General features: G+C 42.6%; 1 protein-coding gene across 1 annotated transcript in view; it reads left to right on the top strand.

Moving 5' to 3' along the window:
- Positions 1–5400: 5400 nt before the first annotated feature.
- The window catches only part of IL17RD (interleukin 17 receptor D), a 59859-nt gene continuing 48608 nt past the window's right edge, over positions 5401–16651 (top strand). The window contains exon 1 of the mRNA XM_083489310.1: positions 5401–5693. Within this exon, the coding sequence (XP_083345436.1) occupies positions 5553–5693 (141 nt within the window). The 5' untranslated portion in view covers positions 5401–5552. The remainder of the gene's footprint in view (positions 5694–16651) is intronic.

Below are 16651 nucleotides of genomic sequence, written 5' to 3'. Positions count from 1 at the left end.
ACCCCGGAAAAGCTTAGGGCTTGATGTAATTCAGTGCTTTAATGTAGACAACACTGTCCTGGATGTGTGGGTGCATGATTTACGATGGCTCAATAGCTTTTTTTGGGGGGTGCACCCCCCAGTTCCTTATTAATTTCTACCTATTTTTATTATGGTTTGTGAAGGAAAGCTTTTGGCTGGATGCATTTCACTGTCCTATATGTGTGTGATTTGCGGCAGTCCAAAGCTTATCTTGGGGTATGCACCCCTACTTCCATTTTAATTTTTTAAAAATACATATTTTGACTTTGATTGACATGGGTGCATGCACTTGAGAGTGTCTTGCACCCAAGGAAAGTTTTTAACTGAATGTAATCAGTGAAATCTCATAGAGGACTATGTCCTGGATATTGTGTGGCACTCATTTTTTGGTAGTGTGCACCCCCAATTTCTTATGAATTTCTACATATTTTGACTTTGATTGACACTGGGTGCCATACTTGACAATGTCTTGTGCCTCAAGAAAGCTTTGGGGTAGATAGGATTGCATACTGTCTCATAGGGGACATTTGCCTGGATGTGTGGGTATATGATTTGTGGTGACCCCAAACTTACTACAGAATGCATACCTGTAGTTTCTTACTTGTTACTGTCACTTGAGGTTATCACTCAGTCATGAGCACTGAAGAAACTTTTTAGTGCTTCAGCTTAATTAACTACAAATCCAAAATTTTGGATACCATCCAAACCGGTGCCAAAGTTTTGTAGTCGCTTTGTAGGGTTTTTGTAGTGTATCAACTGTAGAATATTGCCATAGATCTTGGAGGGGACAGTCCCCTGGTTAGGGAGATATATGACATGAGGCATGCCCAAACTTACTTTGAGGTTTCCAGCTGAGTTGTGTTTTAAACTTTTGTGCAAATATGAAACTGAGAAGTAATAATCAAATTCAGTTTCATGTAGGAAACTGATTTCCAGGAGCGAATAACTGTTTTCAGTGACTCCTGTTAACTAATCCACCCTACAACCCAAAACATAATTGCTCGGAAGCAAACTCTGTTGATTTAAGCAAACTTTGCATTGAAATAAGTTAATTTTGCTAACAGTCTAAGGCCAAATTCTAAAAACATTTTTCTTAAGTATTTACCTAGGATAAGTGACATAAGGCTGCAGTCTACATTTCCATCACACACACACACACCACTTTTACAGCCAAGAGCACAGCAAAGTGGTATTCCCTGCAGGGAGGGATTTATGGCATTCTTTTATGCCAGTGCCAGACATGTGAGTTTGGGTGTAATATATGTGTACTAAAATCTCAGGAAGATCCTCCCCTCCCACAAGTGATAGAAAGACTGGTGGGAAACCTCTGATCACTCTGCAAAACTGCTTATTTTACTGTTCTTATTTTGAGATTTTGCCCATTTCCTTAGGGGCACTGTCATACTCCACATGTCTCCTCCATCTGGGAGCAGCTGCTGAAGAAGCTTGAGAAAGTTTTTAGCTTGCAGCAAGGAGGAGAATGGCAACTAAAACCATCTGCAGAACTCATTATGCTGATAGCCATGACTTTTGAGTGGGCTCCAAGTCAAAGGTATTCATATTTATTCGGCAACAAGAAGCTGTTGTGAAGGAAGAGGAAACTGGATTTGAAACCCCAACTATGGAGATGCATTGTGCTAAGGAATCTGCAGCACTTAATAGTATTTGCCTTATGGCTTTATTTTGCCTTTACAGTACCTCGAAGCGATGGGCTTTAAGGATTGGGTAGGAAGCAAAAATATTAAAGGGCTAGTTATATCGTAGCACGTATTCACAAGTTGTGGTTATACAATAGAATGTAATAAATTTTAAGAGCTGGAATGTGTAACTGTGACAAAATACTAGAACATGTCTGTTTTGTGAATTGAATCTGTAACCATCTTACCATCCTAGGGTCAAAAGTTCAGCCTCCCGGAATCTCAGGTTGTTTGTTCCTGGAATGTATATTGAAACCAGTTCTCACCTATTAGGTGTCTTTGTCTCTCCACTACAATTTGTGTCTTCCTGCCTACCTGGGTGGTAAGACAAACCCTTTTAATGAGACTCTTAAAAAGCATAACTGGACCTTATGCTCACTCACTTGGGGCAACAACAACACCCTCAAAGCAGTTTACAAAATGATAAAAATAAAACTGAGAAGAATTAACAGCCCTACTTTGAAACATACAAAAGTTAAAATACTAAAACAGATAAAATTACCTCAACTTTCTAAGCATCTGGGTAGGCTTGTCTATTCTTAACAGGACCTGAAAAGAATACAGTGGAGGAGCCTGCTTGATTTCAATAGGCAGGGAGTTCCAAAGTGCAGGGTGCTGCCACACTAAAGGATTGAGTTCTTACAAATGCAGAATGAATCATTTATGTCTCAGCCATAAATTCATACAAATGGTACACAGGTAAGAAGAGTCTGTTCCCATGCAGAATTGCAATGTCTCTTGAGTTTGAGTAACTTGGTCGGAAGTGTCCTGTATGACTCAGACTGCAATCCTTTATCTACTTACCTGGGAGTAACCTCATTGAACTCAATAGGACTTACTATTTATGATAGACATGTGTAGGATTATATTGTTAGTGTCCTCAGATTCTAGCTGCCTTCTAAGTGATCAACTTCCTAGTGATATATCACTGATTTCTTCCATATGAGACACAAACATTGCTTTGTTGCTAAAATTATATTGAATAAATCAAAGGAATTCCTCAGCTTTCCATCTCTATCTCCAGCATTTAATACCCATGCAAATCCAGGCTGCAAACCTTAGCATGCTTTCTATGGAATAAACTCCTCCACTGAACACCATCAAACTTACTTCTGAGTAAACATGCATAGGCAGGATTGTACTGCACATGCATTAGTGAGAATGCCACTTCCTTCTTGCCTGAAGCTATGCTCTCTTGGCCTAAATAAGTCCTTTTTTGTTTAGCTGATTCTTTGCCCCTCTGTTATTCACAGCTCTTCCATTTAGCAGCATTGTCAAACATTCAAAACATTGCTTGATACAACATAGAGGAAGGATTGACAGTAGTTTGAAACGCCACCTAAATTAGATTTAAATAACTGTGTCTAAAGGCTATGTCAGCTTTACATCTGGCGGCTGCTGATCTGGTTCGGTATGAATGAATAAGGCGGTGGCAGCTACCAGAATTAATCTATAGTGACAAAATATGTTAGTCTCACTTGTGAACACTGAAAGGCAACCTGGAGGAATTCGGAAAGCCCCCTTTTCTGTATGTCAAAGAGAACATAGAGTCAAACAAACTAGATAAGTCTCAGAAGGGGCAGATCTTCCTCCATGGGATTGCTGTGGTTAGCAACACCAGGCTATGAAAGTAATTTAGCATTGGAGACTGTACCATTGCCCCTTGACCCAAGGGAGACCCTGTAATGGAGAATGAAATCAGGGAGGCATCCAAAGGAGAGAGCATTACACTGAACCCATGGCCTATGGCCATGCAATGAAGGGGCCAGGGCTAAAGATGTAGTCCCACAAGCGCTTTGAACACATGTCTACCCATCACACCAGTTAATGTCTCAGTAGGGCTAATGTATACTGCAATATACAGGAGGTGCCGGCATGGATGACAAGCAGCGGTAAGGTAGGTATTAGAGGCAGGAAGCAGGGAGGAGGAATAATTGGACTGTTGCTGCAATGGAGAGCTGTAAAGGGTATCCAGAAGGATCTCCTCAGTCTTGGTAAATGGGCATTCAAATGGCAATTGTGGTTCGGTCTCAAGCTCACATAATGGGATATGAACCCGCAGTTCTAACCAGGAGAAAGGATCTTGGGGCCAACACTGAATAGGGCCAACACTGAATTAAAATGTTAGCGACTGAAAATAAATCTGTCAATGTGATGTTTTTAATAGAAATATAAGATCTTACCACTTCTGGAATACTGTGTCCTGTCCTGATCGCCAATCCTGAAAAAGGATATTGTAGAGCTGGGAAAGGTGCAAAAATTGGCAATGGAAAGGATCAAGGGGCTGGAACAACTCCCCTATAAGAAAAGGTTATGATATTTGCTTTTTGCTTGGAAAAAAATATGAGTCAGAGGGGCATGATAAAGGTGTATAAAATTAGGCATAGTGTGGAGAAATGATATCTGGTGTCATTTGATGAAGCTGAAGGGTAGCATGTTCGGGAGAGACAAACAATAGTATTTATTCGCTCACTGCATGGCTGAGCTATTGTTGCCACAACTCCTGCCTGAAACCCTGGAGACCCATTGCAACTCAATGTAGACCAGCCTTTCTCAGCCTTGGGTTCCCATATGTTGTTGGACTACAGCTCCCACCATTCCTAGAAAGCATGGTCAGTGGTCAGGGATGATAGGAGTTGTAGTTCAACATCTAAGGACTCTAGGTTGAGAAAGGCTGAACTAGATGGCCCTGTGGTCTGAGCTGGCATAAGGCAGTTGCCTACCTTCCTACCTGACTGGCCACTGTGGAAAACAGGGTGCTGCTCTAGGCTAGCCAGACCTTTGATCTGATTCAGTAGGGCTGAAGTTTTTATAGGAATGTCCTGCTAGCCCAAAGGTACATGGGAAACCAGTGGTTTATAGTGGGTACTGTGTCAAAATGGGAGACTCAACCCTACTCAAATGTGAAACTTAATAGGTGATATTGGGCACTGTGTCTCAGTGTAACAAACCTTATATGCCTGAAGTGAGGGTATTTTTGAAGTTTTCCCCCCTTTCGTCATTTGAATGGGTTGTAATATTGGGGTGTGTGTGTGTAAATGCTCATGAGGGTGCATCAGCCACTGAACCTAGCTGCCTCTACCAGCAAACCCCTGGACTTTGTGAAATTCATTTTAATAGGGAAACCCTGGAATCCTTCCAAGGCTTATCAAGTCGGTTGACTCTTCTTCCAGTTCCACGGTAAGCAATGAAAGAGGGGGAAAGAAGCATTTCTACTACTTTTGCTATTCACTCCAAACTCCCTATTTGTGGATTATGAGCGCTTGTATTTCTGGACGTGTAAACACCCCAGGAGTGAATTATTTGGTGTTGTCAAGATCCAAACCTCCCACTCTTTTCAACTTTCTGGGTTGGTTTTTTTTTGTTTTTGTTTTTTGAGGGGGGGGGCTTCTTTTCTTTTCTTCTTGAACAGCTTCCCCTTCTCCCTTTGATGCAAGGGCAGAGGAAGGAAAGAAACGGTCTCACTTCATTTTACTGCATCTCAGATGTTGCAAATTAAATAATAAAGCCCTAGAAGGCCGGGGTGGGGGGAAACACACACAGAGAGAGAAAGGGGCGGACAATTGACCTCTGCACCTAGACACATGGCAGTGGTTGTCCAGCCCCTCCCCCTTCCCCCCATCGTATCCTTGGCAAGGTAGGGGTGGGGGCAAAGGAGAAAACAGAGAGAGAGAGAGCGCTAACTGTATAGACATATGTCTCAGTGCCTTGCTGCGCGCATGCGCGCCGTTCCCCTTTCCCTCCCCTCCGCTCCTTTGCCTTCTCCAACCTGAAGTTGCCTGTGGAGCAACTTCATTCGGGGCTCCGGGCGCTGCTGCAGCTGCAAGGCGGACGATGGCACCTTGGCTGAAGTTCTGCTCCTTCTTCTTCTCCCTCACTGCCTGCTTCGACGGCCCGAGGCTGGCCGTGTCCGCGGGAGGGACCAGCGGCAGCGGGGGCAGGAAGGGGCCAGCGGGAGATGCTTGTGGCTGGAAGGTAAGAGAGAGAGAAAGAACAAACGAAAGGAAGAAAGAAAGACTCTTTTGTGTTTGGCTTCTTTTCTACGCGTCGGCGGTGAGGTGACTTGAGCAGGCTTTTCCCCGGGGGCTCCCTTTGCTTCTTGCACGAGTTAGCAGAACTTGGGGGGGAGAGGTGCCCAGAGGTCTGTCAGGAAGCGGGTGCCTGGCGGGGTGGGCGAGGGAAGAAGCCCTGGAGCTCCGCGTGCCGACGAGCTTGCAGGTGGCGCGTCTGGGCTGTTGCACGGGCAGCAGCGTGCAGTGCAACCTCGCAGCAAAGGGCAGCGGGAGACATTTCTGCAACGGGGGCAGCAGCTCCAACCCTCTCTCTGTCTCTGCCACTGAGTGCTTACTTTCTCTCTCTCTCTCTCTCTCTCTCTCTCTTTCTCTCTCTCTCTCTCTCTCACACACACACACACAATCGCACTTCTCTCTCTCGCCCCCTCTTCTTATGCGGCCGTTGCTTTGAAGCGTTGGCATTTCTGCAACTTTCGGGGATGGCTCGGTGGCGGCGGAGGTTGGCTGGATTTTCTCACCAAAGGAACTCGGGGAAGGAGGAGGAGGAGGAGGGAGGGCGGCCGAGGGGAGAAGCCAACAAGTGGGAAGTCACTCAACAGGTCTTTTATCCCCTCCGCCTTCCTCCCCCCTCCTTAACTAGACCTGCCCTGGGAGAGAAGGGATAAAAGGCGATCGCTTGGGCTTTGTTATTTTAATGATCGGAGGCTGGTTTGGCTACAGGCCTAGTCATTAGACCGAAGGGGAAGCGGGGGGAATGGGTGTGCTTGTAAGGTGATAAAAGAGTGTTTTAGGGCTTTACCTTTTGTCCCTGTTAGCAGCTTTTGCTCAGTTGCGAAGTTTACTTCCACCCCCACCCCCATGGGTTTCCTGAGTGTGATTTGTTGTTTTATTTATGGAAAGGAAAAAAGGACTTCTGTAACGCTTTTTGGGGATTTTTCTTCCCCCCCATTCCATTTTCAGCCTTATTAAAGATTCCAGAAGAACGCTTGTCGAAGGGCATGAGTGACTTTCATTGCCTACCCCTTTTTGTTAGACTGTCAGAGAGATTTCCTTGGATTCAGATCATAACATTGAGTGAGGGGAAAAGTTAACAGCAACCACAACAAAAAACCAAAAACTGGTAGAATTTGTAGGGAGTAGTTGTATGTGTGCAAGGGCAAGTGTCCACAAAAAATACTTTAAAAGGGGGGGGGGGAGGGAGTACAAAAGAAGCCAAACGTTTGCAAAGAACTTAACTCTCCAATGGGTATATTATTTGCATCTTGGATTTTGTTAACTGATAGGTCCTGTAGGAAAATGCATTCAGCTGCTGCTTCGGTTTAGTGTTTCACATAACAAAAGTGATATTTGATTTGCATATTTTAAAGCTGCACATACATCTGGTTCTGTAGGTCAGCAGCACTAGCTTTTTAAAGGCCATAATGCTTGACTGATTTTGGTTTGTTTGTAATGGATATTCAGTGATCTGACAGGAAGTGAATTTTCTGATAAAACTGAGGCAAGAAAAAACATTATTCATTTAAACCTTATTTAATGCAGCCTTTTGTAGATTTATGATACGGTGTGAGGGAAAACTTGACACGTTTTGTACTGTTAGAAGAAACTTAAGGTTATAACTTGCTTTTAAGCACTGGGAACTTTAATCTGTATGCCAATCACTTATTGGAATACATTTGTCACTGATAATGTAAAATGTATACAGACCAGGATCCTGCAGTTTTTATTCTTGGGGGGGGGGAGTTTTAGGGACTACACACAGAGAGCTTTCCCCAAGCATTAACTGCAGGATAAGACCCATTGTCCTGTTTGTGTATCTTGGGCTGTATGTAAGTTTTGAATAGACTTGACATACTATTAAATGACTGATGGCCCCTGTAACACATTGTCTGCTCTGGGGCAAGGCTGCCTTTGAAGTGCTACCCTGTAGGAAGTAAAAAGACTATTTGCTCTATTAAAATTCCTTGGTATTTCCTCTGTTTAACCACAGGCCACTTCCCCTCTGCCACTCTAAACACTGCAGGGACACTGACTGATTGAAAAGGCACAAGCCCTGAAGTAATTGCATCCCATTCAGACAGATATTCTTAGTGTAGCTTATTTATAATGAGTTATCGTAGAAATGAAAGATGGGTAGAATTTTTTTCCTGCCTTCTTAAGAAGGGAAAACAAAAATAGGCTCATTGACTTGCACAAATGTTCTCAGGTTGAGGATTGTGATACTTCTTTAGTCAATTATCTGTTGGTAGCTTGTAATTCAACCTTAAGTTTGTTTATTCAGAACACAGAGTGCTCTGGGAAACATCACAGATGGTAAAATTTAATAAGAGTATAAATATTTGTAGGCTAATTATGGAATAGCAAGTAGCATTCAGAGTGTGAGAACACCATTATTTTGATATCATAATAAGCATGTTTTTCAAATTTCTAGTTATAAAATTTAATGCTGTGCATAACTTACTATAATACCTAAGGGCAGAATATCTTATGCGGGGGGGGGGGGGGAGAGACGACAACATTTTTTGGTGTGGTGGAGAATAACTGAGGTCAGTGGGATTTTAGAAAGTGTGTCTATGCATATTTAAGAAATAACAAGCCCCCTCCTTGAATTTGGTGAGACTTACTTCTAAGTAAGCATGCAAAGGATTATGCTGAATGTTGTATTATAGCTATTGGCTAATTAAAGCTGTGGGGGGGAATTATGAAGACCTTTTAATAAAGATTAGCTGCTGCTGATAGGTTAGGACTGACTGAGCCATGATGTGAACTTGCCCATTTTTGTTCTTAAAATACAAATTATTATTCTTAACAAACCAGTATCTGTCTATCTATTTCTTTCATTATGTTTTATAGATATTTAGTGGTTGATTTTTTTTTAATGTTGTAAGCTGCCTTGATTTTTTTTTTTTAAATAGAAGTGCAGATCATAAACATTCAAATAAATAAATCGTAAAAGGAGTGCTTGCCAGTGACCGGGACATTTTACTATGATATAATAAATACGACTAAAGAGTAAAACATTACTCGTGATTGACTAAAATAATTCTTCTGGATTTGAAAACTAAAAATAATGTACTTTTGGGGTTGATTTATGTCAAGTACAAAGGGTAATAGGCATGAATACCTTTAAACTAATACTGTACTAGTGAGTTGTATCCAGTGCTGTGTTAGTAGAGTTCTGCTCACGCAGTGGGCTTCCCCTTCCTCTCCTCTCCACATGCACATCAAAAACCGCTCCAGAGGGGCCCTCTGTTCTCTGGCACAGATTTTGAGCACGTGCGAGGGCGCTGCAGAAATCAGAAGGGAGAATATCCAAGGGTAAGTCTGTTGCACAATGGAATGGCAGCATTGGATATAACCAATTATGTTGTAGTTGGAAGAATAAAATAAGTGTTGTGTATTATTTTATCACTTGTATCACTTTTTAGTGTATCCTCTCTCTGGGGAAAAAACTCCATTTTTTAAGTTTCTTGGTAAAAATGTCTTTTGTGAAATTTTGAGAGCTCCTAATAATTATAATATTCACTAATGCTATTAACTAATTAATAATAATAATAATAATAATAATAATAATAATAATAAATTTTATTTGTACCCTGCCCTCCCCAGCCAAGACTATCAGGGCGGCTAACAACCAATAATAAAAACAAGTTGATTAAAATACAACTTAAAAACAACATTAAAACATTAAGATGCAGCCTTTTCACAGGAGGAGAAAGGAAAAAAGAAAGAGGGGGAGGGAATCAAATTGATTCTAAGCCAAAGCCCAGGCAGAACAACTCCGTCTTACAGGCCCTGCAGAAAGAAATCAGATCCCACAGGGCCCTGGTCTCATGAGACAGAGCGTTCCACCAGGCTGGAGCCAGTGTTGAAAAGGCCCTGTCTCTGGTTGAGGCTAATTTAACTACCTTAGGGCCCGGGACCTCTACGGTGTTGCTATTTATGGACCTTAAGGTCCTCCGTGGGGCATACCAGGAGAGGTGGTCCCGTAGGTACGAGGGTCCTAGGCCGTAAAGGTCAAAACCAGCACCTTAAATCTGTCCCTGTATTCCACCGGGAGCCAGTGCAGCTGGAAAAGCACTGGGTGAATATGCTCCCATGGCAGAGACCCCCTGAGGAGCCTCGCTGCAGCATTCTGCACCCGCTGAAGTTTCTGGGACAGCTACAAGGGCAGCCCCGCGTAGAGCGAATTACAGTAGTCAAGCCTGGAGGTGACCTTCACATGGATCACTGTGGCCAGGTCGGGGCAGGAAAGGCAAGGGACCAACTGCTTGATGCGGCGAAGGTGGAAAAATGTTGCCTTGACTGTTGCTGTAACCTGCGCCTCCATGGAAAGGGAGGCGTCAAGGATTACACCCAAACTCTTAACGGAAGGCAATGGCACTAATTGGGCCCCCGCAAGAGAAGGGAGTTGGTCCCTCATCCCCATACCATCCCGACCAAGCCAGAGGACCTCTGTCTTCGAAGGATTTAGTTTCAATCAGCTCCCACGAAACCATCCAGCCACAGCTTCCAAATATCTGGTCAGTGTGTCCAGGGCCAAGTTGGTATGGCCATCCATCAGCAGATAGAGCTGAGTGTCACCAGCATATTGGTGACAACCCAGCCCAAAGCTCCAGACAATCTGGGCAAGGGGGCGCATAAAGATGTTAAAAAGCATCGGGGAGAGGATTGCGCCCTGCGGCACTCCACAAACCGGTGGCGTGATGACATCTCCCTCCCTAGCGCCACCCTCTGTCCCCGACCAGAGATAAAAGAGCATAGCCATTTACGGGCTATGCCCTGTATCCCCACGTCAGTGAGGTGGTGGTCCAGAAGATCATGATCTACCATTTCAAAGGCTGTTGACAAATATAAAGAGAATCAGCAGTCCCAACCCGCCTCGATCCAGTTGCCTACAGAGATCATCTGTTAGGGCGACCAGAGCCGTCTCGGTCCCAAAACCAGGACGGAACCCGGACTGAAATGGATCTAAAGCCATCTAATTAGGGGTTTAAGCCATGCAAACAGATTTCTACTATCACATGGTTTAATATTTACTGCAGCTGGGGATATAGTGCCCATGGATGCACATATATTTCTTCTTTACTGTAAGCAAATTGTAGAACACTGCATCAGGAACACCAGCTGCGGCAGCGCCAACCATCTGCTGGGAAGGAAGGATAAGTTCAATAACTTGGTATCCCACAAAAAGTGGTCCTAGTTAATAACGGTACTGTTTTGTTGTTGCTAATGTCTTGTGCTTTGTTCATGATTTGGGGGCAGACAAATTAAACTTCAAAATGTAATAGTAACACCACTTCCAATGAAGGAGAGTCCATAACCTCCCAAGGGAGTCTGTTCCGCTGCTAAATAGCTCTCGCTGCCAGAATGTTCCTCCTGATGTCTAGTCGGAATCTCCTTTCTTGTATGTTGAATCAATTGGTTCGGATCCTAGCCTCCACAGCAGGAGAAACCAAGCTTACTCTATCTTCCTTTTGATATTTGAAGATGACTATCGTATCTCCTCTCAGTCTCCTCTTGACCAGGGTAAGCATACAAAATTCCCTCAATAAGTGCCATCCAATCATCTTACGGTTTCTACTCCAGATTTGTGTAGGGTTTACTCCTTAGCTTTTTCTTCTCCTGAAGATATCCTGCAAGCCAGTGGAGGTTTAGGACCAGAGTTTTCCCTCTCCTAGATGGTTAACCTTCCCAGGTTGATGAACCCCATCTGCCCCTCTATGGCAGGTGCAGAAATTGCCTTCTTGATTGTTGGATCCGCTATTGGTCTCATCCATGAAGTGTTAGTAATCACAGCATCTTTTTCTAAGTGTTTTCTTATGTGTTCTAAGACCTTTCCTTGTATCAATGTCAAGGTGACCAGTTGGTAGTCACCTGGGTCTTTTCTGAATAACAACAACAACAACAACAGCAATTTATTATTTATACCCCGCCCATCTGGCTGGGTTTCCTCAGCCACTCTGGGCGGCGTCCAACAAAATATTAAAATACAATAGTCTGTTAAACATTAAAAGCTTCCCTAAACAGGGAGGGCTGTGTTCAGATGCCTTTGAAGATGGGGACAACATTTGCCTGCCTCACCTGTTTTCCAGGAATTCTCAAAGATTATAGAAAGAGGCTCTGAGATTACATCCGCAAAATCCTTTAGTATCCTTGGATGTAGCTCATCAAGCCCTGGAGATTTGAATTCATTTAAAGTAGCCAGGTGTTCCCTTACTACCTCTTTTTCTGTCTTTGGTATCCCTCCTAGCATTGTTTATTCTGTTATCTTCCAGTTGGACATTGCTTTCCTTTTCCATGAAGACAGAGGCAAAGTAGTTGTTGAGCTCTCTTGTTCTTCCTCTTGCTTTTGCTCTTTTTTTTAAAAAAAATGATGCTATTTTCTAATGGGTAATTAATAAATTTATTTTGGTTTTATTGTTTGTATGTTCCTGTAAGCAGTTTTGAATTTCTTCAGGGGTAAAAGGGATATAAGTTTTTCAAGAAAATAAATTAAGAATTTGCAAGCCCAGATACGTCTTCTAGTTTTTGGTGTGCAACGATCTTTTAACATCCAAACTTCATTGTGAATATTCTAATTATGACTTCTGATGGGAGTGGAGCGATAGAGTGATAGAAAAGGCACACCCAAATATATACCTCCAGTAGGCTTGGTTAAACATGGTCCTGTTTAAATGATCAAAGGTAAAATTGGTTGTGTTTACCTGATATTAGGATCCTAGTCTTGCCACTCCTTAAACTAACCATAAGATCATTTTACTTCCACAGTTATGTTTCACCTGCCATGAATGCACTATTGTGGATTCAATGTGGTTCAGCTGATTTCTTCCTTGATCTACTAAATGCCCAATCTCATGTCTTTAAGTTAACACCTTATGTTAGAAACCTGACAGCACCAAATTATCGAAGGTTATTCACCAAAGCCAGACTATAAACGCTTTTCCTTCTGCAGTGTTGGATGGCAGGTTGAGAGGAGTTCCCTACCAGGACAGACTTTACTCGTGTGCCCAAGACATCGATTCTACAAAACATATTTTGCTGCACTGTGCGAAATACGAGCACTTAAAAGATCCTATTATTTAAAAATAAGACGATGAGCTTGACATGTCTTGTCATTGTCCTTTTCCCTTGAGGGAGCCAGTGTGGTGAAGTGTTGGACTAGGACCCCGGAGACCACAGTTCAAATCCTCACTCAGCCATGAAGCTCACTGGGTGACCTTGGGCCAGTCATAAGAACGTAAGAATAGCCTGTGGGAGGCAAATAGCCAATAGCCACCCAGTCCAGCACCTGGTTCTCACAGTGGCCAATCAAATGCCTGTGAGAAACAAGCAAGCAGAGCATGAACACAAGAGCACTGTCCCCTCCCATGGGTTCCAGCAAGTCCCTGATTCTCAGCCTAGCCTACCTCACAAGGTGGTTGGGGGATTAAATTAGGTGTGGGAGATATAGGTATGCCACCTTGAGCTCCTTAGCTCAAGAGAAAAAAGTGGGATCTAAATGCAATAAATAAAATCTTGTCCCTTCTAGGTTTGGGGTGGATTGCCCCCCACCCCTACAGTTTAGTAAACCGTTGACTAGGATGTTGCAAGCTTTTTGCCTAGTGTGGTGTGAAGGATAAGTGACTGCTTCACATCTGGCGTCAGCCATGAACTTACAAAGCGTAAGTCTGTAATGAGCCTGCCTCTATCATTCTCAGCCCTAGTATCAGTAATATGGGAAATAATACTGACTTCCTGTATAGGGTTGTTGTAAGGATTACAAACAGATAAATGTACTTTCAGATACATGGAAGCGATATGCCAATGTTAAGTATTGTCATTACTACTGCCACAACTGTTATTTACTACCTGTCCAGGCTAAGGACAGGAAGCTGAATTGTGGGATGGTAGCCAAAGCAGTGGTAGAATAGTATTAGGCTGTTTTCCAGGCTACCACAAACTCTAGCATCAGTTGTTGAATGGGGTAAGGGCACGTATACTGAGATATTACATGGATTTTGAGTAGATAGTAAGGGCCAGGAGCTGGAAAATAATTATGTGCAAGGATATTTTAACATTCAGATGTACTGTAAATTGCCCTGCATGTCATTGGGATTTGTAAAAACCACCACCTATTTATATTTACCATTTTTATTGCACAGTTCAAGGGTTCAAAGTGCTCTTTATCATGCCAGCTCTCAAAGCTGGACCAATGTTGTCCCCATTTTCCAATCCTGTCTTCCTAGGCACTTTCTCATTATTTGTGCTTTCTCCTGCTTCAGGCTTCTGCTTGGTCCAGGTCTCTTTGCCTAACCTTTTCCCTAGGCCCTTCCCTTCTGCAGCATATGAATAGAGCAGACAGTAATGAGAATAGCATATGAATAGCTCAGACAGCATGAAAACCACTTAGCCATCAACTTAGGATCAGAGCAGTGAGCAGAGCATCCAACGAAGACCTTTTGGACTGTCTGGCCACTCTGATGATGAGAGATGGATAGCAGAACAATAATAAAGGCAAATATTTGCAGCAGTTTTTGCACCGCCAATGGGAAGGCTATTCATCTCCCTATATAAAAACTGACAGGGAATCCAGGTTTATATATGTAGTGGTATTTCTGCACAACCCATTGGCATGCGTCTGATGCGCAAGTGTGACAGAGCTATGGAAGCCACTTCTACAACACATTATTAGCCCAATGCAGGCATTATTTGTTCCCTTTACATAACAATATGGGAGCAAGGAGCAGGGGTTGAGCTGAGTAGCCCTATTCCTGATTTTCACTCTTTGTAGGTCAGACCACCCCCCTGACATGTGCACATCAAGCACAAATAACTGGGCAGGAGGCTTCACATGTATAGCTGTATGCTGTTGATGCACACAGGAACTTATAATGCCTGAAGCAGTGGAAAGCATAGACTGCGACTTGCTTAAACCCCTAAATGTATTATCCAGGTTTTCCTCCTGTAGTACTGGAGACAGGCATTTCCTGCCCAGATTCCTTTTTTTCAGGCGTTTAGGCCTTTAAATTGCACTTGTAGACTGCAGTTGGTTGTATTTTTCACTAATATCTCTTTCACTCTGCCCAACATTCTGCCTACAAGAGTTAATAGTGAAAAGTACAGTTTCAGTCTTTCTTATTACTTTTCCTTGTAGGTGAATATGCCCAAGCATCTCTGCACCTTGATTACAAGGAGGAGCCAGCATCAAACAGTAAAAGGCACAGATTAAGTTAATTCTGTGTTTATAGGATTGTAAAATGTTTCCAGTTAAAACAAATACTTGCCCAGTAATCTGTTTAGATTTAATTTTTCTGAATTAACTTTGCTCTTCTGCACCTTCCTTCTGTTTCTAGTAATAAAAAAAGCTATGAGCTGTAGGTTCTCTTTTAAAATTATAAATTTACTGAAAGGCTTTAAAAAACTTGCAATTTGTGTCACAATTAATTTAGTCTCCTCTGCACATACACACCCATTATAAAATACTTTGCCATTAAAAGCACTAACAAGTGCTCATCTCCAGTAAGAAGGGTTTGAGGCACAAAATGGTATTTAATTATCTTTGCATGGTTTTGTTCCCATTTTAAAGATATATTTTAAGCATTGAACACTCTCTTGCCTCTTCTAAATAGTATGAAAAGTATATTGAGTAGTTTGCCATGAATGGACTCAGTGGTGGAGCAAAACTTGGTAGAGCATATTATCTTAGCAGGCAGTCTTAGGTTTTAATTTCTAACCCTTCTCTGTCTCCAGTGGGAGGGACTAGATATTTCTGATCTTGCTCCTGACCATATTCAGATCCAGCCAAGCACTCAGTGACTTCCCTGACTTTTTTGTATGTAGCTGTGGGAAAATTCCTGGTTGGCTGGCTATGAATTAATGAAAATCCTTACAATGCTTCACTAATGATAGCTCCTGCGGGTTTAAAAAAATGCTATTGCCTTTTTTTAATTTGAAGGAGGTCATGGAGGTTTACAGAAACTAAGAGAAGGTAACATCTGGTTGTGCTCTGCTGATGGCTGCTTTTGTGTGAAGAAAAAAAGTTATGGTGTTTCTTCAGCATCAAACGCTTTCAAGGTGATCCTCATAAGAATTCCTTCTAAAATGTGCTCCACTCAAGCTGTGAGTTCTAATTAATAGTACTCTTCTGAAATGCTGGATCTTACTGTTAAACTCCCAAATTTCTAATACTTTAATCCCAAAGGATTACTAAACTATACTGGTTTGATAATTTATGTAGTAGACAGTTGAGTTTTTTAAAAAAAGCCCCCCCCCCCACATTAAGACGTTTGAATCGCCTTAAAATGATAAAATAGTCAATATAGTGATTCACCTATGAATGTCCAAGCTATAATTGGTCTTAAGCAAGACTGAAATAAGGGTTGATACCTTCTGTGTATAGTAGTAAAGTGTGTTTTTCCCTGTGTGCCCAGTTATGCTCTTTGAAATCCACCGAGGGCATCTACTTAATGATACCATCTGGGTTTCTGGTTCAGCCAGGAATATGCATAAAGAGTGGTGCTCAATGATGGATGTCTTCCAAATATGGAAATCCCTCCTGCTACAGGGTTGTTAGAGTTTAAGCCTGAGCACATTCTGGAAATACTCTAAAAGAGGGTGAGTATTCCCTACTTTAGGGCCTGTTCTGGACCCTAAGCCTCCCACCAATTTTGTTAGCTGCTAAAAGAAAAACATAGACACAGCATTGAAGTAGGTAGAGTTCTGCGCCCTAATGGAGATGGCAAATTGTCCCCTTCCCAGTAATCCAAGCAATCATTTGATTTAAAAAGGGGATTAAACCTCCTCCTTTGCTGATCTGTGTGGATCAGTTGAGGAGTGGAGCCGTGAGCTTGTATGTGCTTGTATACATGTGAGAAAGTGCATGAAAGAATGTGAGAGGGTACACCCACTTTTGTCCACGCACAACATGTGGCCCCTGTGGGT

This window comes from Podarcis liolepis (assembly GCF_965112155.1).
Source record: "Podarcis liolepis genome assembly, chromosome: 2".
Lineage (NCBI taxonomy): Eukaryota > Metazoa > Chordata > Lepidosauria > Squamata > Lacertidae > Podarcis > Podarcis liolepis.
Note: the sequence above shows the minus strand (reverse complement) of the source record. Positions and strands in the feature narration are given on the sequence as shown.